The sequence below is a fragment of the Lytechinus pictus genome, chromosome 3 (assembly GCF_037042905.1).
Source record: "Lytechinus pictus isolate F3 Inbred chromosome 3, Lp3.0, whole genome shotgun sequence".
Taxonomy (NCBI): Eukaryota; Metazoa; Echinodermata; class Echinoidea; order Temnopleuroida; family Toxopneustidae; genus Lytechinus; species Lytechinus pictus.
The window spans coordinates 33735147-33763020 of NC_087247.1; the positions used below are offsets into that span (position 1 = coordinate 33735147).

At 35.0% G+C, this 27874-nt stretch overlaps 1 protein-coding gene across 1 annotated transcript; it reads left to right on the plus strand.

Annotated features, from left to right (window-relative positions):
* LOC129257406 (uncharacterized) lies at positions 1–27855 on the plus strand. Its single transcript, XM_054895720.2, has 18 exons — positions 1–482; positions 5406–5436; positions 5811–5927; positions 7546–7675; positions 9227–9292; positions 13188–13253; positions 14963–15104; positions 15700–15739; positions 16297–16370; positions 16939–17012; positions 17423–17533; positions 18560–18606; positions 20912–21116; positions 22124–22224; positions 22680–22791; positions 23393–23560; positions 24039–24092; positions 24501–27855. The coding sequence occupies exons 1-18, from the start codon at positions 338–340 to the stop codon at positions 25086–25088; spliced, it is 2271 nt and encodes a 756-aa protein (XP_054751695.2). The 5' UTR covers positions 1–337; the 3' UTR covers positions 25089–27855.
* Positions 27856–27874: the final 19 nt, after the last annotated feature.

A 27874-nucleotide genomic window follows, 5' to 3' on the forward strand; every position in this document is an offset into this window, starting at 1 on the left:
GTTCGCTATATATTGGAGCTTCCATGTGAGGAGCTGTAGAAGAGGTGTCACCTACCGTCAATCACGCAACTGATCTGCGACAAGGAATCTTGTGATATCAAGCTATTTTCTCAAGGACTCCCGCACACGTTGAACTCAAACTTGTCATTGAGTCTGAGAAGCAGTCAAAGATTCGGCCTGTTATTAGGATTTCTATCATCCCGGTTTTGTTGTAAAAACTCAGTTTCCAGACAGCCGTCATCTTGGAGAGTAGAGCCACGGTCTCACTTGATCTTCCTCATTCCATTCACTTTGGATATTATCCTCGATCTTGGTGGGTGATCAGCGATTGAGCAAGATGCTGCCGGAGCACACCCCTCATCATCCAGCTGCTACTGGAGCAGATATGCTACCTGACGATCGACAAACTTTGCTACAACATATCAGTGATAATGTAATTGGTGGAGAATCGACGTTTACAGGACCGTTTGGAGAAAAACGAGGTAAGGCCTGGAGAGGTTGTGATCCTATGTAGTTATTCATGTGCCAAGAACCCAACTCAAGCTCAAGGTACTTGCTATTTTTGTTCGCTTGCTTCCCTTGGGGTATCACTTACGAAAGTGTTTGGGCAAAGACTCACGAAATTCAGTAGTATAAATGTAAGCCTATTTTTGTAATGTTTTCATCCAATTTTGAATCGTTCAAAAATATATTTGGAAAGAAAAATCATTAAGATTTATTGTCTTATTCAACATTGTTTGGTTCAAGATCCCACACAACCACGCGGATATTTCGAACGCATATAAACTGTCAACAGGTTTTTTCATTTGTGACATCCATCCAAACTTTATTTCAAGATTTTATAGATTGAATTCTTGGGGTGGCACGTTTTACATGGATTACCATGGTTGCAGTCGTCAGAAAAATTTCATACAAATGGTGGGTTAGTAAAGTCATAAGTATGTGGGTCTATATCACGTCTGTTACAATCGATGAGCATATAGTGAAATACTATTCTACACACATTTGCACTTTATTGTCTGAGAAGGTGTATTCTTCTTGTATTTGAAAGTATTTTCTTTCTAATATAAGAGTAAATTGGCAATATGATGTGCTCGTTTTGCATTAAGCGTTGGCTAATCTAACGCTTTGCACATTTCCTAATTAGATAGTGTTTCATTTTTTGTGCTACTGCCAAACGCCGTGAGGTGTCCACTTACTATACACGGCTGTATACAGCTACTGAGAATGACTTGACTTATTCTATCTTGTTTCATGCATTTGTAGTTGAAATTTGTCTTCGAGGTATTATAGGCCTGCTAATCAGATTATGATATTCAACCGAACTCTGTCACTTTGTCAGAGGTGTTGGTGAACGATAACCAATACCTCTGACAAAGTGACAAGAGGTCGGTTGAATTTGTTTCAAATTCATCAAATCCCCTGTTCTCTATTGCGTAATGATTAATATCAGGTTAGAATGATAGTTATTGCACGCTCCATAAAATTTTCCTTCGTTGCAGATGACATTTTGTATTACATATTCTTTTCGATCTCGAGATGACACTCACTTCGTCAGCTCCACCCCCCCCCCCCCTCTCTCTCTCTCTCTCTCTCTCTCTCTCTCCCTCCCGTCCATCCCCCTCTGTTTACTACTATCCCGGAAATCTCTGGGATTTTACCCCTTACAACGGGTATGTTTGATTTTGTTACTGATTTGCGGAGCATGATGATTGATATTAACCTCAACAACTGTTCTTTCATTGTTGCCCAACTTACCATTTTACTTACCACGAATTTAAATACCCCATTACAACATTAATTTCTATTTTCCCTTTTACAACAGATTATCCAATATCTATTTTAACAGACATAAAAATGGGGGGAAAAGATGACTGTATTCGACACAAAAGTGACTGAGAATCATTATTTCACAAAATGATATTCTACAGTTAGAAAAGTTCACTTGAATATTCTACGGTATACATTTTCCTTAGTATAGGCCTAAGTGGTTACATTGTTTGTGTGATAGTAAACCCCCAGAGAAAATTAATAATGTTTTGTCTTGTGTAATACCAATTTGATTATGAATATGTTATCGAATAGCCATCGTCCATATTCCTCAGTTTCAAGACGTAATTACAGTTTTATCAGAGAGAGGGGGTGCAAGCACAAGTGTTCAATTCGATCTGTATGATATTTTCGCTCTTTATTGTGGTAATCTCCTCACAAGAGGTCAAGAACATCACATCTAGTAAACATACCTTGCAAAATCGCATAAATCGCATACATATACCCAACTGAAAATGTGTATTTGCAGTGCGATGGCTTTATTACCAATTTATATAGCCTTATGTCAAAAATATACGTTTCCCCAAGCTTGTCTCGTTTTTAACTTTTAAAGCAAGTTGTCAAACAGAATTCGTCAGCCATGACAATCATAATGCGACACGACGAGTGATTTGATCTTAATACATTTCCAGCGTTTCCACCTACAAATCCAAAGCAACCCTTTTCATGTCATAAGTGAGGGTTATCCTACGTAAATTAACCCATACAACCTTACTTGGGGTGAATACGAAAGGTGCATTCTAAGTTATAAACAAACATATTTTTGCGGCAAAATAATAACATTCTGAATCGTTTTCCATTAGGTTAGGTGCATTTAACAAGCTCTATATAAAGTTAAGAAGATTTTGGTCCCTTGAAGTATCTGTAATCAGTGTATTTTTGGTTTAATACCATGATTTCCATTCATTTGTGAGATCAATGTCTGGTATTATAGCTCTTTTTCTTTGCATTCAGTCTCCATTTATTTCTTTTTAATCCTATGATTCACATCTCCAATTGATTCGGATTAATTTTTATGTTCCATAGTCGGATTTTTTTTAAGGGGCTTCCATTTAAACGGTTGCCAATCAATTTGACCAGAAGACCGACCCCCTCACCATAAAAGCAACCTGCTATCAATACAGTAGCACCTATAATTAGAGTCCCCTCGGGTCATCTATGAAGTTACACTATACACAACATATACTTCCAGACAGTCCTAATAGCTCGGATATTGTCCAACATCAGACAATCATTTTAAAGGAAGCATGAAGCGTATTATTCATTATTTTTTCTTCATCCCTCAACGCCTTAACTTCACTCACACGACATTGATAAGACCTTTGTTGCATGGACCTATAGGTCTACAGAAGAACAGAAACATGTATATAGGTCTTATGTCTTCTTCAAGTTCTAATTTCAATATCGGTTAGGTTGTTTTTCAATTCAATCTTTTTATTGCAACCGTATTGTTAATTGTACAAGGTTGGATAATGTACAGATTAAAAAATGGTTGACAGATATACATTTTTTTATTACAAAGATTGATAATTTATGAATTTAAAATGAATAAGCATCTTATAAAATGAATAAGTATCTTAAAAATATATAAAGTAAGGAATTATAATCATTACACATTTAATCTCTTTCTTTATGCAATAATAAATAATACTTTAGGCCTAAATTATGCAACAATAAACATCACAGTGGAAAGTTTTCAAACCTAGTTTCTACCAAAAGTATGAGACATATTTTGTATTGGATTTATTTCACTCTTAATTATAGCCTACTCACTCCACGAAAAACCTATTTGACGATTTCATGACTTAAATCATGACATGCGGTAATACAGAAGCTGTTGACTTCTCTACCTTTAACCATGGAGAATCCTCACCTTGCCGTCTGGGTGTTATGCAACGAGAAAAGATCATTACGTAATGCGCAGACCTGGTAATGTGTTCGCATCTCGGGTCACGACGATCTGGATTTTTTTTTTACTTATATCTCGGTCACATTTGCTCTACGCCGGTCGTACGGCGAGTCGAAAACAGACGTTTTGTTCATTTTTATTCAAACCACCTGCATGTAGCTGGTACAAACGGCTGTTTTCGACTTGCCTTACGGCCGCAGTAGAGTAAATGTGACCGAGGTATTACAAAAAGAGAGAACGTTTTATTTACTAAAAGGGAGCTATTTAACCTCAATTCAAACGATTCATAGCAAGGAGGAAAATAATGTTGAAGTCGACAATGCTCATTGAAAATAAATTAGGAAATGTAACTCGATGTACCCTAACCATCACTCACCCCCACACCCAATCTTTCTCTCTCTCTCTCTCCTTTTCTCTCTTTACCGATCTCCATTTACCTCCAACTGTCTCGACTGACCTGGGGAACTGTGTAGCTATTGTCACATCTTCTACAACATACATGTAATTCAGACAAATAACGCAAATTGATATTAATTTTGATGCTTTTGCTATTGTCAATGTAAATTGCAACTTTGTAGGTTATAATTGATCAATCTTGTCTTTGTTGGTCAATCAATTACATAAATATCACCCATAGGTCAGTGGTCACTGACTTGTTTAAGGGATTACGTTTGAATTAAAGCGTTACATGCGATGATCGATCCGTAATCGAGTTCTATAATCTGGGATTTGAGTGGTCATCATCATATCTCATCATCTGTGAAATTTTGATTGCCCAATCACTTTTTTGTCACTTAAATCGAAGAAAATACGAGAACAGGAATGTAAGCATGGGAGCTACAAACAGCACAATTTGTCTTCTTTAGACATTCGTGGCTGACCACAATCGGCTTTGGTCTGGTCACAGTATAGGCCTAAAGCCTTACTGATCTCTTAACATGATCAAACACTATGGATGAACAAGCGACATTAACCAATCAAACATGAGAGGACAAACACCCAGGACAAGGTCACTGTACTATACTCTCGATAAGATCCTTGTCTAGACGTTCCAAATGTACAATGGAGATTAGGATCTAGTCTAATATAATAGGATAGACGCGTAACAGAGCCAAGAGCCAGCGTAATTATCTCGTGGTTCATTTGGACTAGATATTTAATTTCATATTTAGGCTGCTCATACGGCATCTATTTACAAATCTACAGAGTCAAAGACCTCTGAATTCTGACATTATTGCAGTTTCAACCCCAATCATTATGACATGTCTGCCGGAACGAACACAGTGTCACACAATGTGTTCACAATGAGTTCACAGTGTATTCACATTGTGAACTATGTGGACTATGAAAAAATGTGTTCCTCACATTGTGTTCCACACTGTAGACACACTGTGGAACACTGATATTTCCAGAAGGGATTGCTTTAAGTGTGACTGGGAGAGGGAGGACATGGGGGAAGTAAAATGAAAATGAGAAAAACCATCCAAGCAGTGCAGAATACGGTTAAAAGCTCGGGTCTAGGACTATAGAGCATATGCTACTCTTTATGGTCATGAAAAATATGGGGGTAAAATCCATATTTCTGCCAATGTTCAGGAGTGAAATCTCTCAAATATATTCTTTTTTTTTTATAAAACCTTTTATCTTTCTCTCATTCTCTCTCCAGTGGTATACTGCGACTACACTGCATCTGGAAAGTAAGTTTATTTTCATTCCTGATTCATATAAATGATAACTGATAAAAGACCTAATAGTAATAAAAGATGATGCTGATTTTTATAATAGTATTACTACTATTTATTCTACTACTGCTGCTTAAAATTTATAATAAAAGTAATGATGTCAGATTTATGATAATACTAACGATAATGATGATAAAAAGTAGCATAAAGAAATCACTCTTGACACGCTCTTGTAGATGAGAAACAAAACGAAATCCTTCATAGAAGTTCTTTAAGGGAGTCTTTTACCTTGGAGGGGGACCGATGTTTTCCTTTCTGCATATGTTTGCATTGCCTATGAACATGGACCTATTATGAACTCCTAATTCACGTTGCTGTTTCAAATACAGACCACTGAGATTCATTGAGAACTTTCTTGCTGATAATGTCTATCCATTCTACGCAAATACCCACACCACTACTACCATCACATCTAAACAGACAACAAGATTCAGGCACGAATCAAGGTGAGTGCTTCGTTCAGAGTTACATCAGTTTTTTTTTAAGTTTTTACAATTCTATAGCCATTTTCATAAAAGCGGATATTGGTTATTGGATAGGCCTACGCCCTGTGAAAATCCATCGAAAATTCTATGGCCTATTTTTTCTGATCCAACCATGCTAGTAAGTCCATGGTCCAACCAAATGTTTCACCATTTTTTTTCACGGCTCGAGAGTGATTTGTTTGAACAAAGAGAGACAAGTATTCACATCCTTGAACCTCGTCATATTCGGCAATGATAAGTAGTAAATCCTTACAAGTGGATTCTTCTCGTCCTATCAATATAGCTATTTTCACTATTATATCTAAAGCAATTATACATTCATAAGTTCTTTTAATTGCCGGACTAGCTGCTTTAAAGGCCACCCAGCACGATATGATTTGTTTTATAATTTGTTTAGGGACTGGGAGTAGCAATATATATGATAGTAGGCGAACAAAATGTGCAAGATAGACCCGGTTGTCCATTTTGATGTTACTTAAACGATTAATACCTTTCCCAACCCAACTATTGCGAGCTGAGCGAGGAAAAAAAATATTGGCAATAATTAGTGTCACTAAGGATGACTACGAAAAAGGTTTTGAAAACATACCCTTGGAGACCTGTCGATGCTCATATGGCTCATGTAGTTGGGATGGGGTAGGGAGATTGATCGGGGGCCAAAACGCCTGGACCAGCCGGGTGGCAGGCAATACCGGGTGTGTTACGGTTTTATGCTGTTGACTCATCCGACAAGTTGAGCTCTTTGTAACCACTATCGACCTAAGGGGACTTACCAGTCAAAAACAGCTGCTTCATCATATCCAAAATTTTCAACGATTAACCAGGTAGTAGAGAAGAAAAGGACGTTTCATGATAACTTTCACTCCATGTCCCCTGCTCTTTATCTTATGAACAAACTATTTATAACACGTGAGGAAAGAGACAGACGAATCGGGTACCGCTTGTTGTTGTAGCAGGTTCAATCTTCAAGCGCGCGCTATTAACCTTGCGCGTCTCAAGGACCTTTGTGTTGTGTCTGTGGTCGAGAGAAAAACAACGTGGAGTTCGATCGAGAGAGAAAGAGGAAGAACGAAAGATTATTGTATTTTTAGACATGAATTTGACATGTGTGTGTGTGTTACAGTTCACCATCTAATGTTGTGTGATTCATATTGAATGGGTCGTTCAATACATCAATGCGAGTTTGCGAATGTATGCATTTTCAATATGTCAAAGCCCCGATGCGTCATTTATTTATTTATTCATTCATTCATGTATGTTCACAATGTTACAATATAAATGCAATGTATAAGAGAACATGGATAACATGTTAAGTATATAAACATGAAAAGTACATAATGAACATAAAAAGGTGGGACAACATAAGCCTATACACGTAGAGCTTGATTGGTTGAATTCGCATTGCGACGAAAAAAAAATCCAAACATGGTCGTTTCACTCCCCTAATTCTTTCTCTCCCCAGTTGATACATTTGAAATGAACAATAACATAAATTAAATGAATTTTAAAGTGCCTTTCTGTATCGTCTTCACAAGGAATTAAATAAGGAGTACCATTTCCTCACTTATTTTACCTGCAGAGAAATCATCAAGCAGTGTACGAATTGTGGTGAAGATGACGCTCTTATCTTCACAGGCAGCGGATCGACTGGTGCCATTCATAAACTCATCAATGTCATGGAAATGCATGGAGAACGAGCAAGAAATACAGTAAGTCCTGATTCCTAACATGTATATTTTGTTTTATTTTCCCATCTGTTAGCATGAACATATTGCAAATAAAATATATGTAATATTACATTGGGATTATCATTATTGGTAGTACAGGTCGTTATCTTATCTTAGCGGTTTACAGAAATGATATTGACCTTTCGATTATCGGATTCCTATAACTAAGTTGAATCTAAAGATCTCAATGAATCCATTTCCTAAGTGGGAAACTTTTCCTGGGTTGATGGTCCATTATCGTGATTTGATTATTATTATGATGACAAATGCAAGGACAAGTTGCTCCAATTCGACAAAAATGGTTCACCAATTCAGGTAGCAGTGACCAATAATAACCGTAGGAGCTGACCGTAATATAGGCCAGAAATATCTATAAAAATGTGTTTATAAGAATGAAATTATCTATTAGTAAATTGTGCATAGTACATTGCTTTGAATGTACATTTGCCAATCTCGGAATCGACTGGGTTAATATTGTTTCCAAGGTCCTCAGTATTGATGAATGTAAGACCTTGGGCTTGTAAAATATAAGTATATATACACGTTATGAACTGCATTTAATTATGTGATTTGATGGTACTCCTCAATATTTGGTACCCGACTCGAAATATCCGTCATGAATAGACATATTTGTTATGTACGTCATTATAAACGACGGAACATGTTCCAAGAAACTACAGAGGACGAGAATGCCTTAAGATGGATTGAAGGAAGGGATACGTTCGTTGTTGAAATGAGCTGTTGACTAACAGATGCTTTCAAACAAAGGTCACGTGTACTAACAGTCGTACTTGAACTTGTTAACGTATGACTACTAGAATCAATCTTTTCGATCACTATTTTCCACCGTCCTCTGTGATAAAGAAATTAATGTTGTATAACCCATCAAAGTCTTCACCGTTTACACTTCATATTATGGAATTGTCAAGTCTCTTTCGAAATGACAAAAAATTGACACAAAGGGCCATGATTCGACAACTGCTTATGCAATGTGAACTATTTGCCTTATTCCACTCATTGCCATTAATTCCATTTGTTTGAACAGGAAAGGAGGGCTTTCCGTCAAACGATTTCGTAGGATCAAGTCCAGATGTATTTTGATATTGAAGTTCAATTTTGTCCGCGCATTATGTGTCGTCCGATACATGGGTTCTTTACTTTCACCTCAGATCTGCTGACTGTCTGCAAACTTTTGACCCTTTCTCGCTATTCAGGCTTTCATGATAAATGAATTGACACAAAAATGTTGACGATTAATATGCATATAGGGGTAATATGAATAATTTTTTAACTTAAGATTAGAATCAAAGTTGATGATAATCTAACTCATGCTGATTTTTATCCCATTTCCATTTTGGAGTTTGAGCCTATTCCTTGTAAGTATATAGCCTAAATGTGTAATACCAAGGTACCTCATGCAATCTTATTTTACGTTCTATGAATACATTATTTTTTTTAATATTCCTTTCAACTTATTGTTTCAAACGAAGTAATGACTGCATTTATAATTCTCAATATTTATTTCATTTTCAGGTAGTACTTGTTGGACCTTTTGAACATCATTCCAATATCTTGCCGTGGAAAGAAATAGGAGCGCAGGTATGAGCATTTTATTATTAATTTATTATTATTATATACATCCTGAATACAGTCTGTTTTGATTTTCACTGGAAGTTTATCGTAATTTGATGGCACCAGACTTCATGTATAGCTGCATACTGGGGATTAGCAATGAAAGTCCCCTTTCCGAATCAACACACATTCCTTCTCTTGATTCTGGAAAAAGCTGGACCTGGAATGGTAAGATATTAACTGAACTGTTACAAGGCGAGAAAAATAATATACACCAAAAATATATAATTTTCAAGTTCAAACAGTCTTAAAAGTGGATTTTCCTCTGGATTGTTATTACCCTTATTGATGGACAAAAATCATTTGAATCACTCTAAAAATAAAATGTTAAATCAATAAATGAAAGGTTGAAGGAGTATCAACCTTTACTAATGTTGCATTTACCATTTTAAATGCTTCGACCAACACGTAGATTGTTGGATTTAGCTTTATGCAAGGTTGGATTATTTCACTCGGAAGGTTGTCACTCTTACAATCTTTCAATATTGTTTATTTAACATTTAATATGTTAGAGTGTATAGGTATCAAATTGACCGTGATAGCTTGCTCTCCACGGTCTTTTTCAATTGTAGAAGATGGGGAAGCGGTAAAAGGAGGTTCCAAAGTTCTTCAGTTCCTTGTAGATGTAGAGCGATGCCAGACAGAAACATTGCTGTTGATAATTAAAACATTGATTAGACTCGAACGTGGGAGGGGTACCAAAGGCAGATATGCGGAGCTGAGTGAAAGGTTGATCAATATCTGTTTTTAAACGGCGGATCCATTCATAATGGCAATGCCATATCATGCTTTAATCATTTTAATGCCTTTCATAATATTATTGCTTTTGATGGAAGCATAAATTCGCGATTTCCTTCTCTTGCCTCGGCTTGCCAAGGAATTTGAATATTTTCTGCCATACATGTGGATGATACATGTTGTATTTCGTATTGATCAGAAATGGAATGAGAGGAGGGAAATCTCGTATTGGATTATTAGGAAATGCCACGCACTAGCTGCTACGTTCAGTACGGAAATGGAAAATTGAAAGGGGGAATTAATTACGCCTCAATTGGCTGTCGGTGTTTAATTTGCTGCAAAATCTAATTAAGATATAAAGCCATCATCTTGTATGCTAGATGAATGGATTACTCTGATACCGTATTCTGTCCATCTAGCAAGCGTTTACTCTTGAGAATTATGTGCTAAAAAACTGCGAAAAAATATTAAACATGTGTATGCATTCTTTTAAAAATAAATCACAATTTCACGTTCGCAATACTGGTATCCTAGACCTATACAGGTTTATGCATTGTTATGAAAAAAAAGATAATGTTTTTTTTCCTCATACAAGGCCATGGGATGTTCGATATTGGTATCGCTTTGACTCTCAAATCTTTGACCTCTTGTTGTACATTTCTCCGCCACTGAGGAAAACGATTCCGAATTTTATTATCAGTTGGCAAACTCTTATCATAGGGCGCTTTATAGTGGTAGATGAAGCATAAGATGAAGGAAAAGGCATCGACACGGAAGTTTTTTTAATCGTTTCAAAATTACCACTGTGCTCTCTATAACATATCTATCTTTCTTTCTCTCTCTCTCTCTCTCTCTAACTCTCTGAAGCTATACATCACACGTGATGTTTTGAACTATGTCCATAGGTTATCTTTCTCACGGCAATCAGTTGACCTTAAAAGGAACAATTGAGTAATGAAGGGATGTGTAGCCATTTTGATTGGATTACACAATCTGTCATGATACATCTCTGAAGTCCAAGGTCTTCATGACCTATTTTCTTTTTAAGTTGGCCATCTTTTGGGTTGATTTGGCTTGTTCGTAATCCACATTCTACTGCATCTTTCATACCGTTAACCAAACACCGTGTTATTGAACAAAAATGCTTTTCTTCTAAAAATTCACAAAGGGTCAATGCAGTTTACTAAATGGCGCAATATAAATGTTGTGGATCATCATCATCAAGTTTTTGCAAGATATCGTAAGGACTGGAGCTACATTACATCTTTCATATACATTTCCCTTTCTGTAATTTTTATTTGGACATACTCTTTGAATGCAACTTCTCCCGTAACAAGAAAAGAGAAAAGGAAATAATACTTATGTAGCATACAATAGCAAATACGTACGCCATTTGCAGTAAATTGGAGTAAATGAATAGGAAATTAATTTGTAAGGATGTGAAGGAGCGCGATTGGCCTTGACAAAGGCAGGGAGCTCGCGTGGCGCCAAGGATAGCAATGTGTACTTGCTGCATCCATTTTCAAAGGCCTGATTTTTACATTCAAGTACAGAATATTTTCAAGTCAGTTAGGCATGCCCATGCAAAGAATGGTTCCCTACGTTAAGTATCAAATACTGTATCAAGTTTTTCGTCAATATCTTATTAATTTGAAGATATTTTCAGAGTTAAATCCTCCATGAAAATGAATGAAAGTTAACTGAAAACAGCGTTACAAATACAGATACCGTGTATCGTTACTCGCACCATTTTTTCACTGTATTGTTTATGCAGCGGTTTAGTATCCACGGCATTCTGTTCACATTTTGATGAATAATATCGTTCGCACAATACATATGACACTGTGTTCTGTAGCAGTTGTCAATAACAGATTCCCTTCTGTTATCTGCGGCTTTGATATTTGTGGTTTACATTTACTTTGAATATAAATTATGAAATAGAATTAGATGAGCGTGTATTAAGCGTCATTAGACTTTGTCTGTGGTTAGAAAGGGCATTTGTGAGGTATAAAGTTCCCAGCTCTCTTTGGCCTAATTTTCTACTTCACCCTCCACAGATCATGTGTGTCCACCCTTACAACAATGACACAAAGGGACTTCAAAATTAGATATCTTGTTGTTAAGAATATGATGACGAATTTAATTGTTCTACCGTATAAATGCGGTCAGATGCAAATAAAGTTGATTTACACACATTTATTTAATCGATTTTCAACATTTTACTAATCGATAAACCGCTCCTGAAAAGAGTTACGTTAAGGTGTCAGAAGTTTCAATCAACTTAAGGTGTACTTGGAATGCTTTTTTTTCACCAATAACAGGGGCATTCATTTTCATCAAAAATCAATTTCACATACAAAACTCACTACTTAGGATGTTAATTAATCAGGAGGAATATGATGTTAATTATATTTTCAGAATTTTTTTTTTTTTTTTGAAAATTCAAAATTCATGGCGTTATTAATTCATTTATTATGTTGTCCATAATGATAGCATGTTGGCTAACGAAATTTTAAACGTTTAATGTTTATCGGAATATATCATGGTCTTGGTTTTGATATATACTAACCCCTTTTAATGACCATGACTATATCAAATCGATTACTTTTATTTTTCTAATCCTCCAAATGCAGAAAAGTAAACCAGTATTCTAACGGGTATATAGCATTATTAATTTACAACACGCAACAAGTCATATTCATAGTTATGTCAGCTCGCTCAAAGTATATGTCCTACATGTTCTGTATACCCTTCCCGTCTTTTTAACATCGTATTTGTCATACTCAATTATCATCACATGCATCACAACTGTTGTTTCTGTTGTTTAAGACTGACAGCTCTATAAACCCTCGAGTTTCTAGGGCAACGGAATATTACGCATCTGCTTCTCCCAGTATGTTCGTTGCCTCAATGCACGAATTATGTTATCTCTTTGTGTCTCATTAACATTTTAACGGGTATTATAAGGGATGTTTCCAGGAGCATACATGATTGTTAAGAGATTAAATCAATCGTACTCGCATAGTATCAGTGTCAAACCACCTTAAGATCTAACAATGACTTAAGGACTATCTATATTGATTGATATACGTATTAAGTATGTTATTAATTCGATTTTTGGTAGGTCGTGAGAGTTCAGCAGACAAGCGAAGGACTAGTCGATCTGGAAGACATCGAGACTAAATTAAAAGTGAGTACCATTATCCAGATATTAACTATGTTACAGAATAATAATCCATGTTTTAGGATACATGAGACATGACGAAAGACGAAATGAGTAACTCTCATTCATATGCAACTTTTCGTGGTACAATGATGCTACTATTATTATCTTGAATGAGATAAATAAAAAAAGAAGATATTCTAAATACTCCTTTTTTTCTAATTTACTCCTTTTTTATGATAATCTGCAATGAAAAACACAATATCAACCAAAAAACTACTTATGATATTAATTGCAAAGTGTCACCATGATGACAGGGGTCGATCCGTGCATGACTTGCATTGGTTGAAGCAGACCAGGATCATGCCGTGTTTCCAGTGAGGTTTTCAAGATAAAACACTGTGCATGTGGATTGAGAGGTCTGGATTGAATTCTGAATGAATGGTGAGGTTGAGTTGAAGAGGAAGACGGGTGTCATCACAGACGGAAAGGGGAGGGAAAATAGAAAGCTAGCACGTGTTAAGAGTGGGATCTGTCAGGTATTATCAAAGCAGATAGGGCTTCAATTGATAAAGATAGGAATTGATTTACGATCTTACATCGCTTTAGGGTCGATGCTGACTCAACAAAATATAGAGGGAATGAGAAATAATCCACCTAACAGCTAGCTGAGTCAGGTTAAAATTTCTTAATCAAAATTATCATCCACAATAATCAAGATTCAAAGGCATTCCATACTTACAGTATGTCTCTGTTGAAATTCTATGGATATTGCTCAGTCTCCAGATTTATTTTTTCGTCATTTCAATTATATAGAATCATACAATTTGTGACGTTTAATCTGCAATTAACTGTGTCACTGAAAAAAATAATAATAGTAGTATGAATAATCGTGGGTTTTTTTTTTTTTTTTGTTCTTTCATAAAATCTGGGGGTGTATATTTACGTTCTTGGTGGTTGGTTCCAAAAGTAAGTGTTTAATTTGTTGTCGGTGATTAAAACGCTTGGCAAATAATGCCAAAATTTGTGCACGTCAAAGTTACATTGGGCATGAAATCACACCGTTTTGTATCCACAGAATGGAGATATTATCTTGGGAATTTTAATCACTTTCAACCCAAATGCGCATTTTCTCTTTCTTCGACAAATACCACATTCAGGATCCAACATAATTAGCATATGTCACCTGATTGTGAACAAAACATGATACAGCAATATTTATTGGTATTGATTACAGCTCGTGCACTTTAAGTGTATAATTTCAAGACATGATATAAAAAATTCCCGAGTTATTAACAATAATTTTGTTTGCGTTGTTCTATTTCTAAATGTGTGGTAATGATGGAAATGTTATTTGTAATTTAGCGAATTCAGATTTCGTTACCTGTAGCAGTATGTGTCATGATGGTTCCTCCAGAAATGTTTATGATGTCACAGAAATATGACGATAATGCAATAATAGATTCATTTTTCACTGTTTTTTTAATTAATTTGTATTATGACCTCAATAAAACTATTTTTGAGGTAATTCAGTTGGGTCACAAGTTGAATAAAAAATATATAAATCACAGATTAATGAAATATAACAGATCGCTTTTTAACCTTAAAATTTTCTTGTTACTTCATGTTTTTCTACAAATATTGCAATATTTGTATTTATACAAAAAAAAACTGAAACCTGCCCTATTCTACTCAACAAAAGTTATATATATATATCTGTATTATTGTATTACCAGATATTCACACAGACTCACCAGCTTGTATTAGGATGTTTTTCAGCTGCTTCCAATGTTACTGGCATCATCACCGATACCAATGCCGTATCTGCTTTACTTCATCGGTATAATGCCCTCTCATTCTGGGACTATGCCACAGCAGGTACGTACTATACCCTACTTTCATATTAAATAATAAATTGGTGAAGGAGCACAGAGTAGGTTGTCGAATTCTTCTGAAAAAAAAGGAGACGCAATTTGTCTCACCAGTAAACTTTGAAGTGAAAATATAAAGTTTCACCGCAAAATGGAGGTTCATGTACAAACATTATTTTGTTGAGTAACGCTCCAGAAGTCGTATATATACGAAACAGTTAAAATAGTTGGTTTGCAAGTCCTTCGGAAATAATCTGCTGGTACTATGTGAGAATGTTTTTGTACATGACTTACAATTTTCTACAAGATGATGTTTCTTTCTAACTTTTAGATTGTTGTGGGCCCCACCCTTCCACTGTTGTGAAACGTTCTTGTAATTATGATTAGGAGCTGTATTAATTTGCATATATGGATGAAAACACTTTAATTGAGGTTAGATTGGTTTATAATTGAATTTGAATACATACAGCTCACTTTAACTAGAAAAAAAAGACATTGTTTATATTTGGTTGGGGAATGAAAAGAGGGGTCATGGACAATATTTGCAATAAAATACAGTAGCTAATTCTTGTCATTTTTTTTTCTATCTTATTGATTTTCAGCACCTTATCTGGATATAGACATGAATCCGGTCGGTTATGAGTAAGTCGAATAACATTTCAATCATTGCACTGGAGACTAATTTTCATTTCTGTATTGTATGATGTAAGAGTGCCATACGCCCCTGCATGAAACAGCTGTATGGTATCGTTCATAAATCTTTATGATCTCACTGTTAGTCACATGTAACTTCTAGCCAAATGTTTTTCCCATAATCAGAGAAAAAATCTTAGTTTTTGATAATTGACTTGAAGGCGGAACACCTACAGTATAGTTCGAGAAATCGTCCCATGAAATCTCATACTTCCATGCAAAGATTATGTAAAGCAAAATTTGTACTGCCGTGTTGAACACATTTCATTTTAATTTGCTTTGATATTATATTTAAAGGTGATAGGTGTACAATAAAAAAAATAAACACCAACCTGATGCGAAATGCTATGGTATTGGTATAAGATGCGTATAGGTATAGATGATCTCGATTTTACTTATAAGTAATGTGCAAATCTTCAAGTGATATGATTTGTTTTGTTGTTGTTTTGGTGTTAACTATTCTATTCCTTATACCATCATGTACATATATCTATTTGTATTAATAGAAAAGGAGTTGATTGTTCCAAAGATGCTGTATTCGTTTCCACGCACAAGTTTGTTGGTGGAGTTGGCACCCCAGGTGAGGATATAAAGGCAGTTTGAAATCACTTTTATCTTCAGAATATATTATCTTTCTAAATATATTATATTTCCCTTTTAAGAAATTCGTACATTCTATGTGATATAATTTCAAATTTGAGGGCTGGCAAATCTGTACTTCACGTACTATTGTGTATTTCCTCACAAAACCATTGATGGATCAAGACTTAATACATTCAAGAAGTGGTCGAAGCAACTAGGTTATATGGATTAGGTGAGGAGCAAGGAAACGAAAAAAAAAAAACATAATCTGGAAAGCACAGAATGCATATTTGAAGAATTGCCAAAACCTCCCCTTTCTGATATTGCATGGTTCATTAATGTCAAATTTTATCATTGTAATGAAAATAATCAAACTGACATATTTAGTTTTAAATATGGTTCAATATCCAGAAGAACACCTTACAAGCAATCAAATCATGTTAATTTATTGAACCTCCAGCAGACATTACTTTTTTTTTATTGCAATCATTCCAATGAAAATTAATATAGTTTTATTACTGTCAGGATGTTTATTTTATGTATTCCATATTCATTCGCTTATCAAGGTATTCTGATCGCGAAGAAGAAGTTGTTTGTTAACACTGTACCTCATGCACTGGGAGGAGGCACTGTCCATTATGTAAGTACACATCTCCACATGTCCAATATTTGAATTTATTAACAGTTGATTATTACGACGTGTTTTAGTGGTCAACAAGACCATTAGTACATATCTTGTACTCGACTCTTATTTACAACGTATAATTAGTAATCTTATTAACTCTACGTCCAGTCAGCAATATTTTAATAATTCTACATTATTCCTCTTTATTTTACATCTTGCTTGATGAATAAAGATTTACATATTTTACTGTTTTGTTTGTATTGCTTCATCTCACGTCTTGAATTATATTTGAATATTTCTTCCTCACAGAGATAATGAAGTAAGGTAATGATATCAGAGTTAACTTTTGCTCCGATGTTTCATATTTTATTTGCTCTCTTAGAAGCAAACGATTTAATAAGAGAGACTGGTATCATTATTCTCAGGTGTCAAGGAAGATGCATCATTATCTTAAAGACATAGAAGCAAGAGAAGAGGGTGGTACACCAGCCATTGTTGAATCAATTCGGGCCGGTCTAGCTTTTCAAGTCAAACAGGTATATATCATCTCAATTATATATTTCATGCTATTCATCGCCATACAGTTATATGGAGTGTGTCTGAGAGTTTTATTTTTCATAAGAAATTAATAGTGCCTAACGAAAAAACGTATCCTCATTCCAAAGTCCTATGGAGGGAATGTAAAGTCATCAGTTCAGTCGTTGAACAAGCATAAACTTTTTTTTTAATTTCTAAAAGTTACAATCCAATTTTTATAATATTTGCAGAGTAATATGAACGAACTGTGTGTTGGGTTGAAATAACATTTTTTACAATATGTAGGAATGTGTGATTTAGATATTATTTTGGGGAGAGGGATGTAGGGTGGATTGGATTAATTGTCTCTAAGTTAGGATGGGGTGATGTGTCATCTGACAGCTGATATATCAGCTTCTTAACTGCCTGCTGTGTCGTTACATAGAAAATTTAGTAACAAACCTTTACAGATGCCAACCTCAAATTGAATCATTTTTTCCAACTCGGACCATTACACATTATTGTTATGACTAATGAACCCTGTAATATAAATCATAATTCTGCTTGCTCAAGGAAAGCGAATATTGTTATAAAACGATAAATACCACGAGAATGATGGATAAGCATGTCATAAATCTGCTATAGAATTATTAGTTTTGATCAATTTGCATGGGCAATGCTTGGGTAAAAAATTATTTTTATTTTAAGTTTATGAATTATTTTCAGGTGAAGATAATTTGTACATTTTTTATCCAGCTAGTAACAGAAAGGGAAATTCTTAATTTGATGATTGATGCAATCTCTTTTGATTTAGGTTTTGTAACATACTTTGCGATTGGTAATTTTGTAAGATCAATTTGCATTTTTGACACAAGATCAAAACAATAAATCTTTAATCTTGAGCATAATGATAGTTTTATTGATACTGTTACAGAGCAGGTCTGTAATGTGACTTATAAAAACTGCATATGTGTTTTCTGTGAATTTGAACATTTATTGACAAATGGATTAGATTGTTAATCCTATTGTTTCATTTCGCTTAATAGGCCGTCGGACCTGACTTTATTGAAGAGAGGGAAGAAGAGTTGGCACGGTGAGTAGCAATCTCGGTTATATTTTCCAGGTAGAAATAATCCTTTGTTTATGCTGTTACCAAAATGAAAGAAATATAACTTGGCAGCAGATCTATGATTGAACACTGAAGTTTTGCATGACATCCGATGGCTTAAGGTTTAAGGAAGGGTAGAAGGATAATTGATACATGCACTCATCGCTCTTAATCCCTAACCCATTTACGACACGGCAACTTTTGTGTTAGCCACGTAAAAATATATCAAGGTTAAAAGTGACTTTTGTAGGCCGATAGTTTTATTGTCTTTATTTCAGTTCTTTCGGTCATGATATTTGGCAATTGAACTCTTTTTTATCTGACGTATTCGTCAGCACTGCAATATGTATTCGGGCAGGTCATGAGTTGCAAACAGTCTGGGCTCATGACAATGCTTGTGACTGTGGTTAAATCTAAGCCATATTTAGAGGGATGGTTCGGGCTGAAAATATTTATATCTAAATAAATAGAGTAAAATTCACAAAGCAAATTGCTGAAAATTTCATCAAAATCGGATAACAAATAACGATGTTATTGAATTTTAAAGTTTATCAATATTTTGTGAAAACAGTTATTTGCACATGATCGTCATGAATATTCATTAGGTGGGCTGATGATGTCACATCCCCACTTTCCTTTTTATTATGTTATTACATGATATCATTTTAATGTTTCATTTTTAATTCTTGTATAAATGATGTGTCTCCATTATGATGAAATAAGTTGCGGCAATAAATAACTAATGTACTTAATCAGTTGCCAATCCAATTGTTTTAGTTCTTGGTAGAAAAAATTTGAATAAACCTAATTTCATATAATAAAATACAAAAGAACAAGTGGGGATATGACATCATCAGCCCACCTAATGAATATTCATAAAGACATGCCTAGAACTATTTCACCGGAATAATGCAAATCTTTAAAATCCAATAACTTCGTTATTTGTTATCCGATTTTGATCAAATTTTCAGCATTTTGCTTAGTGAATTTTACTTTATTTATTATTGAGATATAAATATCTCCAGCCTGGACCATCCTTTCAAAGCTTTTGGAGTTGTGAAAGAACAAAAATTAGAGAGGAGATATACTGCCAGATGATTTTCTTTTAATCGACCTGGTTAACTTTGAACAGATCCCTTGAAATATCCCCGTCCATTCGAAGTTCCGCTGTCGGCATAATTCAATATCCCAAACATATCCCCTTTTCCTTTTCACGCATAGATTAGTGATACATGAACTCGAGTAGCATATACAGCATCTAGTAATTCTGTCCTACCTCCCCTCTGCCCCCCTCCCCTTCTCACCGGCCCTCTTCTTTCTCACCTCCTTCTATCTCTCTCTTTCTCTCTCTCTCTCTCTATATATATATATCTATCTATCTTTCTCTCTCTTATACACTTTCCTTCCATTTCACACAAATTAATGCACACACCCCTTGAATCGTCTTTCTCTTGTTCTTTTCTCGTTCTTTTATTTCTCTTAGTGTTCTCTCTATGACGTTAGTTTATCATTTTCTTTGTTGTATTCCAGTAGAAAATCATGTATTTCATCAATAGTGGTAATCTTATTAGTAGGTTGATAATCCATCTTGCTATTTTACCCAATCTAATTCCCATACACAAACCCTGATCACACAATATTTGTTCCCCTGTCTACACGCTCCATGACTTTTTTTTTTTGTATTGCCACGAACCCGTCAAAATCTGACAGCGTTAATTTTCGTCCGCGTAACAGTGATGAGCGCAGACACATCGTTCTGTCGTGTCACTTATTTCTGGCCTTTAAAATGGAGAGAAAAAGCACGTAATCAGATGTAATGTGAGGTTCCGACCTGATTCGAGTCTGCTTCAGCCTGATAATTATGATGGACCAGAGCGCAGAGCTCTACGTTCGGTCACTCCCATAATTAGGTTTCCCTCTCAAAGGCAATGCAAGTCGTGTAAAGAAAATTTGTGAAATATCCACAGCATGTAGTTTTTCACTCATTTAAATTGCTTTCATTCATATATAAATGAATTAAACTGATGGATTTCAAGTTGTCTTTTAAAACTATTGCATGTAAAGCGTAAATAGATCTTAGTCTATAAATGAACACAGGATATGAATTTGTCTATGCGTTTTGTCGGTGTTTAACAGAGCATTATCAGTTTATCTGTTTTATTGGTATTTCAAATGAATATAATAAAGTGTAAGTATGGATATGCCCAGGATTTATTCATCAAGATATTGATGTTACAACGAATTGCTTCAAAAATCTGACGAGTTATGAATTATATTAATTTCATTACAGGCGAGCCTTCACAAGGTGGCAGCACAATGAGAACCTGATTGTCCTTGGCAGCCGAGAGGTGGCGCGCTTGCCAATCTTCTCATTTCTGATTCGGCATCCACAGACTGGCAAGCTCCTCCATCATAACTTCATCGCTGTACTCTTGAACGATCTATTTGGTATCCAGGCACGAGGGGGATGCGCTTGTGCTGGACCATACGCTCATGTAAGTGCCATTCTCCTAAATGTGGTAGATAGAGAGAGGTAATAAGTCGTGAATCTTTGCTGCCACCCACTGTGGCATGAAATAAAAATGGTCCCTGTTATTTACATTTTTGTTCGAAGAAGCCATTCCTTTTTTTTTTCTTTAGTAGGCTTATTATCAGTATAACAGTTTGTAAGACAGATATTTGCAACAAAATCAGAGTATAGTAGTGATTTCTCGAACATATTGGGATTCTATCGTCGTTTCATGTCTATATTATATTGTGCAATCAACAGTACATGTACTTGGAATAAGCAACATACAAATGTCGATGTCAATTTAAGTTCAAGGTCATCACTGTCATGAACGTTATTTGTTATTTACCCCCTTTAAACCGATGAGGTACAGTTTAATCCCGATTGGGGTGCAATGACTGTACTTTTGAGCCCATCTGTCATCACTGTGCCCCTCTTTGCTCGCATTAGTAGACTAACTTACACCCCATCTAGGGATCAATGTACGGAAAACTGGATCTATGGGGTCGATGAAAACCCTGATTAAGCAAGATATCCTAATCTGTTCGTATTAGGAAAGCGGGTGAAATAAGAATTTTATCACTCCCTAATTTTCTTGATGTCTTTTGATCATTGCACGCTTTAGAAACATCTCAATAAATGCCTCTAAATCTTTTTGGTGGTATTCTTGCGAACAGCTGTCAAACACATATCGGGGATTGAAATAATACCTCGTAAAAAGTATGTTTAAAGATAACATGTCGGTAGAGGGGAGAATACCAACACAGCATTAAAATGATTTCTTAGATCAACAAATATGAATATTCAGGTTTATTAAGGTACACAATCATTCATTTTGAAAAAAAAAAGAAATCATTGAATGACTAGAATATGGCGAGTTTGTCGACCACCAACTTCCAGCTGAATAAGATTAATCTTTTATTGAATAAATATATACATATAAATATTTGAAATGCTTTAAGTTCTGAAGTTGTCTTCTTTGTGTTTTATTAGGACTTGCTTGGAATCACAGAGGAAAATGCCTTGAAGTTTTTCGAGCTGATTCGCGAAGACAGAAAGAACAAATGCAATGAAGAGCCATTGGAAAGTGTCAGGTGCGACCATCTTGTCAGTTTGAATAGGTTTAATAAGTTATTGATAATGTATAATAGCTAGTTGATATCGTTTTACATTTTTTACATTTTATTTCAATGCTGAACAATCCATACTTATAAAGTTATTGTTCTTGGATTCGGTAAATGAGTCACTCTAAATAACCATTACTTTCAGAGAGTGCGCCCTTTTTAACCTAAACTCGAGTTAGGGGTTGTTCCTCCTACGTTTTACTTACCTCAAAATGATAGCTTGATAATGATGATAATACAATTAAACATTGCTTTGTGGATCCTAATCATAGACTTAAAAGAACATGATCTCCAAAAGAAGGGTATCAGCCAAGATCGATCTTGCAAGAACCATCTAGGTGCACTGTCATTAGAACACCTTGCAATATTGTTGCCTGCCCTTTTTTTATCAAGTATCATTATCGTTTGTTCTTCTTCATCATTAGACCCGGATTTGTGAGAATAAACTTGCCTTACTTTGCTCCTGATGACGTCATTGATTACGTGTTGACAGCCGTTGACCTCGTAGCGACACACGGATGGAAAATGCTTCCCCAAGTGAGTATTGGATTTAAACCACCGAGCTCCTATGCTAAAAACTATTTTTATTTGATGCATATAACCCTAATAAAACTGAGTAACTTAAATACACATTCATACAGAGGTCCAAAGATATTATCAAATAATCATGCTTGAAACAAATTAAAATTTAATTGAAAAGGAATTTTTTGGTAAGCATTTTAAGATCATGGAAAAAAAACAAGGCTTTGGAGGGTACCCGGGTGTTGACCTATGAGTATTTTTTTGAGGGGAAGCGTTCATTCTACTATAATCATTTTAACAGGTATAGACCTTGACTTAAACACAAGAGGCATAATTGCGTCGTTTTTGTGAAATGGATTCATCATCATGTACTTAATGTCGGCTTGTTAGCGTTTGTTGGTTGTGGTTTGTTTAACTCCCGGGTTTAATTTCAACTCTAATCAGTAAGACCTTGTTGTCCATGTAATAAATCACGAAGAAAAACTCAATTGATCCTGTAAAGGGTGGTATCTTACTCATCACCTCAAGGGTGATGTAAGGAAATGCCCACGTTCGATTCTGAAACTAAGAATAAACCTGAAGTAAAGGCATATAAATCTTACATTGTTCTTTTCAGTATCACCTTGATGTAAAAACGGGTTCGTGGACTCATCGCCAATGGAAAGACACGGAGAGTGGTCCTGGTTACCAGAGTCTCTTCAACATCAGTTATCAACAGGGATCTTTTAAGTTTCAGGGAGTCAAAGAAACCTCTCCAGTTTCCCATCAGAAAATGTCATTCATGGTACATACAACATGCTTTAATCCCATCTATTCTAATTATGTTATCTTGACAGTCACACGGTTACATTTTTACGTTTGATTCAGTATGATGGCTGAATGTACACATTAGTTCAAGATTCTAAGCTGTAATTTCACACTTAATTTTGATGGCAAGAGAACTAATATCAATGATATTAGCTGACAGCTTAATTGAAAAGAAGATGCATTTTGCAATATAATGTATCTAAATAAGTAGAAATGAATAGATGATATCGTAAATAGATAGTATAATAAAGGAATAGATGAGTTAATAATATCATGAATTATGAATCATAAATAGGTGAAGAAATACCTAAAGAAATAAAGAAAATAGCTAATAGAAATTAATAATTGAATTAATAACTGAGTAAATAAGCCATGAATAAACAGAATAAGCATAAGGAAGAAGCAGAATAATGAATAAACAGATAGTAATTTGTTACATTTTTTCTTTCTCGAAGGCCTATCTTGAGCATGCCATGGAAGAATTCGAAAAGGCAGAAAGTGGTCACTTGGTAAGTTTTCGTTCTAGTTAAGATGATTTCCTGCCCTTTCGAGGCAAAGAGACAAGATGTCAAAAATGAAAAACATCGTTTCATGCTTTTTTTAGATGAAAACCAATTCAACAATATTTAATTATTATAGTTATGAATATAATTCCATTATGAATCTCATTTTTCTTCTCACTGTATCCATTTAACTCTCTATATAAATTGTACTTTCGCTTGTTTTCAGTGAACCTTCTTTTACCTTTTACTGAATAGACATGACGTAATAAGAACAAAATGTATGAATGAGTACCACGAGGATATTCAAATCACCAATTTATTACTCGTGTAATTTGGTCACCAAATATAAGCCTATGTACATGTGGTGTATATTGGAGCTTTATCTATTTCCATTTTTTATTTCCTCGTTAACAGGCTTATGAATCCTTAAATGATGAAGAAGTCACCCTTGCTGATTACCAACAGTTTTTGTGGTTCTTACAACCCTGTGAGGCTGCCAGCTCTCTCATGGCTCTCTGCTGGACCGATCAGGAAACCATGGTAGAAGATCACCAAGTCACCAACCTTGACGTACCTTCAGATGACATCCTGGTAGACAGTATCGACGCCATATATTGGCGGGATAATGGTTCCAGCATTCATTCTTATTCTGATGAGGTAGCCACTGTACCCACATCTATGAAGCCATTGAGGTCACCACCACCCATCGCACCAGTGACGTATGGATGGGTTCCATCTTCGCCGTACTATGATGACACTGCTGTTGTACCCGATGACGATTCCCTGATGACACCCTCTTTCCAGGACAATTATCACCTCTATGGTAGTGACATCGCTTCCGGTGCTACCTACAACAACTGGCTGAAACCCCATAAAGCCTATGACATCGGCTATGTGAAGGGTATCGACGACCATGGGGTGACGGGGTCGTCAAAGGACTATGATTACCGTCGTGTCCATAGTCATGAAAGTGGGTACAGCACTGATGACGATGTTTATTGAGCGGCTTGGTGGCTCCGAGGCTCTGACTGTCCTGGCAATCGTATTTGTGGCAAGTTTCCAGGTACATGCTTAGACCTCAGCCGAAGCTTTGCTCATTTTTTCTCTTTTGCATTAGCTACATTTGCTGATATGCTTTGCAGATTTGCTTTACAAGCGCCTGACGAAAAAAAGCTCATTGGAGTTATAAAACCAATTACTTTGTTTACAAATAATTGGTTACATGTCCTTTCAGGATAGGGCATTTTGAAACCATCGCATTTTGTTACAAATTACTGTATTGCACAGTGTGTATCTTACGCATTTGCATGTTGCGTTGTGTTGTTTATTACTTTGCTTTAGAGGGAAAATAGAAAATAGAACGTGCTTGTAGTGTATGTTGATATGTGCTTATGAAGTTCTGGAGTTCAAATACGCTGTGACATTAGTAGCATTTTCTTCTTACATAAAATTGATATGAAAGAATGCCTCGTTTCTAAACACATACTATATTGTTACTATTTTCTGCAATTCCCTCTCTAGTGGCTAAAACTTCCATCAAGCCCTAGCTAGAGAAAAGCATTGTGAAATAAAAGGAATAAATGTCTTTATGACAGCCCTAATATCGGAGATTCAGGGTTACTACTGCCCTGATTGTTACGCTTTTATCGTAAATAATGGACCTGGATATTCTAAAATTTATCAGGGTTATATGAGGATGAAATAACAATATTCTTTGTGATAAACTCTATTAAATTCATTCAATGTTTATCTTAATCAAATTTGGAAATGTTTGTCATGAAAATACGTGTTACATGGGTCTTTGTTTGTGAAAAAAGCTAACCACTTAAGAGTGTCACAAATAATATTTATCTTCCGTACTCGGGAATATGCGGTCCGTCGTTTAACAAGCTTACGTGATTATTTATCTTTCAAATATTATTTTAATTTTTTAATTGGCATAATATTCGTGCTTGTGGAAACTAATATTATTTCATCACTTTTTATGTACAATTTCTGGTTTTCTTTCTTCGTTGCTGGGAACGTGATTTGTTTTATCTTTATTATAACGAGTAGTCTGAAATTACATGTAAGGCATGAGATGACTTGAAATGTATTGATTTATTTCCAAATATGGACAGTACTGTTATTCGTTAATGCTCAGTTATAATTCTATATAATTCTGGGTATGATATTGTATGCGATTGTACATGTATATGTTAAATAGTTGGTGAAATAATCGTATTTGTTAATATTTTTATGTATATTAGTACTTGTATTAAGATGGAATTCATTGATGTAAATAGCAAAAAGTAGAGAGATGAAAGTGAGGGTCAATGTAAATAAATTTGTACTTTATGTATACAATTCAACTGTAAAAATACTGTACTATGTGTATATAGATTTGGACTATCATAAACGTGATATAATATCAAGAAAAAACCTTAAACACACCCTATCTTAAATCGATATAAGGAAAGTGAGATACTTTATAGTAATATAATGTCTCGGTGAAGGTGTGTAATGATATATATTTTGCAAAATATAGCTGAAGTTGCCTTTATGCAGTGCCTTATCGTTTCAGCAAAATTTGATGGATGGAATTCATCCTTTTCGTGATAAATTATGTTGGAAAAATTACCCAATTTCTGCTATTGTTCTTCTGTTTCGACAACTAGTGATATTTATTCCATATATTAATGAGACTTTCACGAACTGTTCTTGTTCGAGTGATCGAGTTGTTATGGTTTTGCAACAAAAACATAAATCAGTATTCATCAGTGTATCATATTGTAAGAAATGTACTTCATATATTTGTAAGAAAATATGCGTTTAGTTTAATCTTGCGGTGTATAACTCGGGAAAGGATAGTCTTATAAACGGATCAGTAAAATAAAAATGATAATGTTCACTGGCATGTGACATAATTTGTATTGACACTTGTAACAAAACAAATCGTCTCATCTAATTCAGGTACGGCATTCCTATGTGATATACCTTTCTAGATTTTTCATATTGTTTCTTTATAGACGACCATGGTAATAAGAGGTAATTTCATTTATTATGTGACGTATAATAATGTAGTATATAAGAAGCTGTATATAGTTGTAGAATAATAATTTTATCACCTATTTATTACAAAACTATGAATAACCGAGTAAAAGTGTGATTTCTAAAGGAAAGTCTGACTAGAAAGTCGCCGTATACATTCTTAACCATTCGCTATTTGTCACGTGACAGAAGAATAACGGTACAATGGGAATATTGTAAATGATATCTGTAAAACAGGGATGATTATCCCACGGATATCGATTATGCTCTTTGAGAAAAAAAATATACACAAGCAAAGTAAGACACGTAATCCTTCTCCATCCCCTTTTAACTAATCCAAGTTAATGTCCTTTCGTTAACAAATTGATCCAACTAGATCAAAGAAAAAGACAGTTATTCTGTCTCTAGCAAAATATCAGACCAGCGAGGTGACAAATATGTACAGGATTTGCACAACTTTAGAAGAAATACAGAATTGGTCTCTTGTACTTTTTATGTATCGTGTGTATATAAAAGGAATTGTGATAGCTCTGTCCAAATAATGTTTTCTGTTGTGTTATTGAAAAAGAAAGTATTTTCCAACATGTTAGATCGTATAAAAGAAAGGTGTTATCTTTGTCTTTCTGTCTACGGTGTAACGATTCTTCCTGCATTCGTTTAACACGATGATCATTGTGACTTACAGTCTTCTTTTTAGGCTCAATTATACAATAAAAATGAAAAAGAGGTTGAAAAAATATATGGTTTGTCGTATTTTC

Bases quoted from the DNA above. Each gene is read 5' to 3' on its own strand.
- LOC129257406 (XM_054895720.2), top strand. From the start codon at position 338: ATGCTGCCGGAGCACACCCCTCATCATCCAGCTGCTACTGGAGCAGAT. The intron at 9,293-13,187 runs GTATGAGCATTT...GATTTTTGGTAG, and splicing joins GGAAAGAAATAGGAGCGCAG to GTCGTGAGAGTTCAGCAGAC. The intron at 24,093-24,500 runs GTAAGTTTTCGT...CCTCGTTAACAG, and splicing joins AGGCAGAAAGTGGTCACTTG to GCTTATGAATCCTTAAATGA.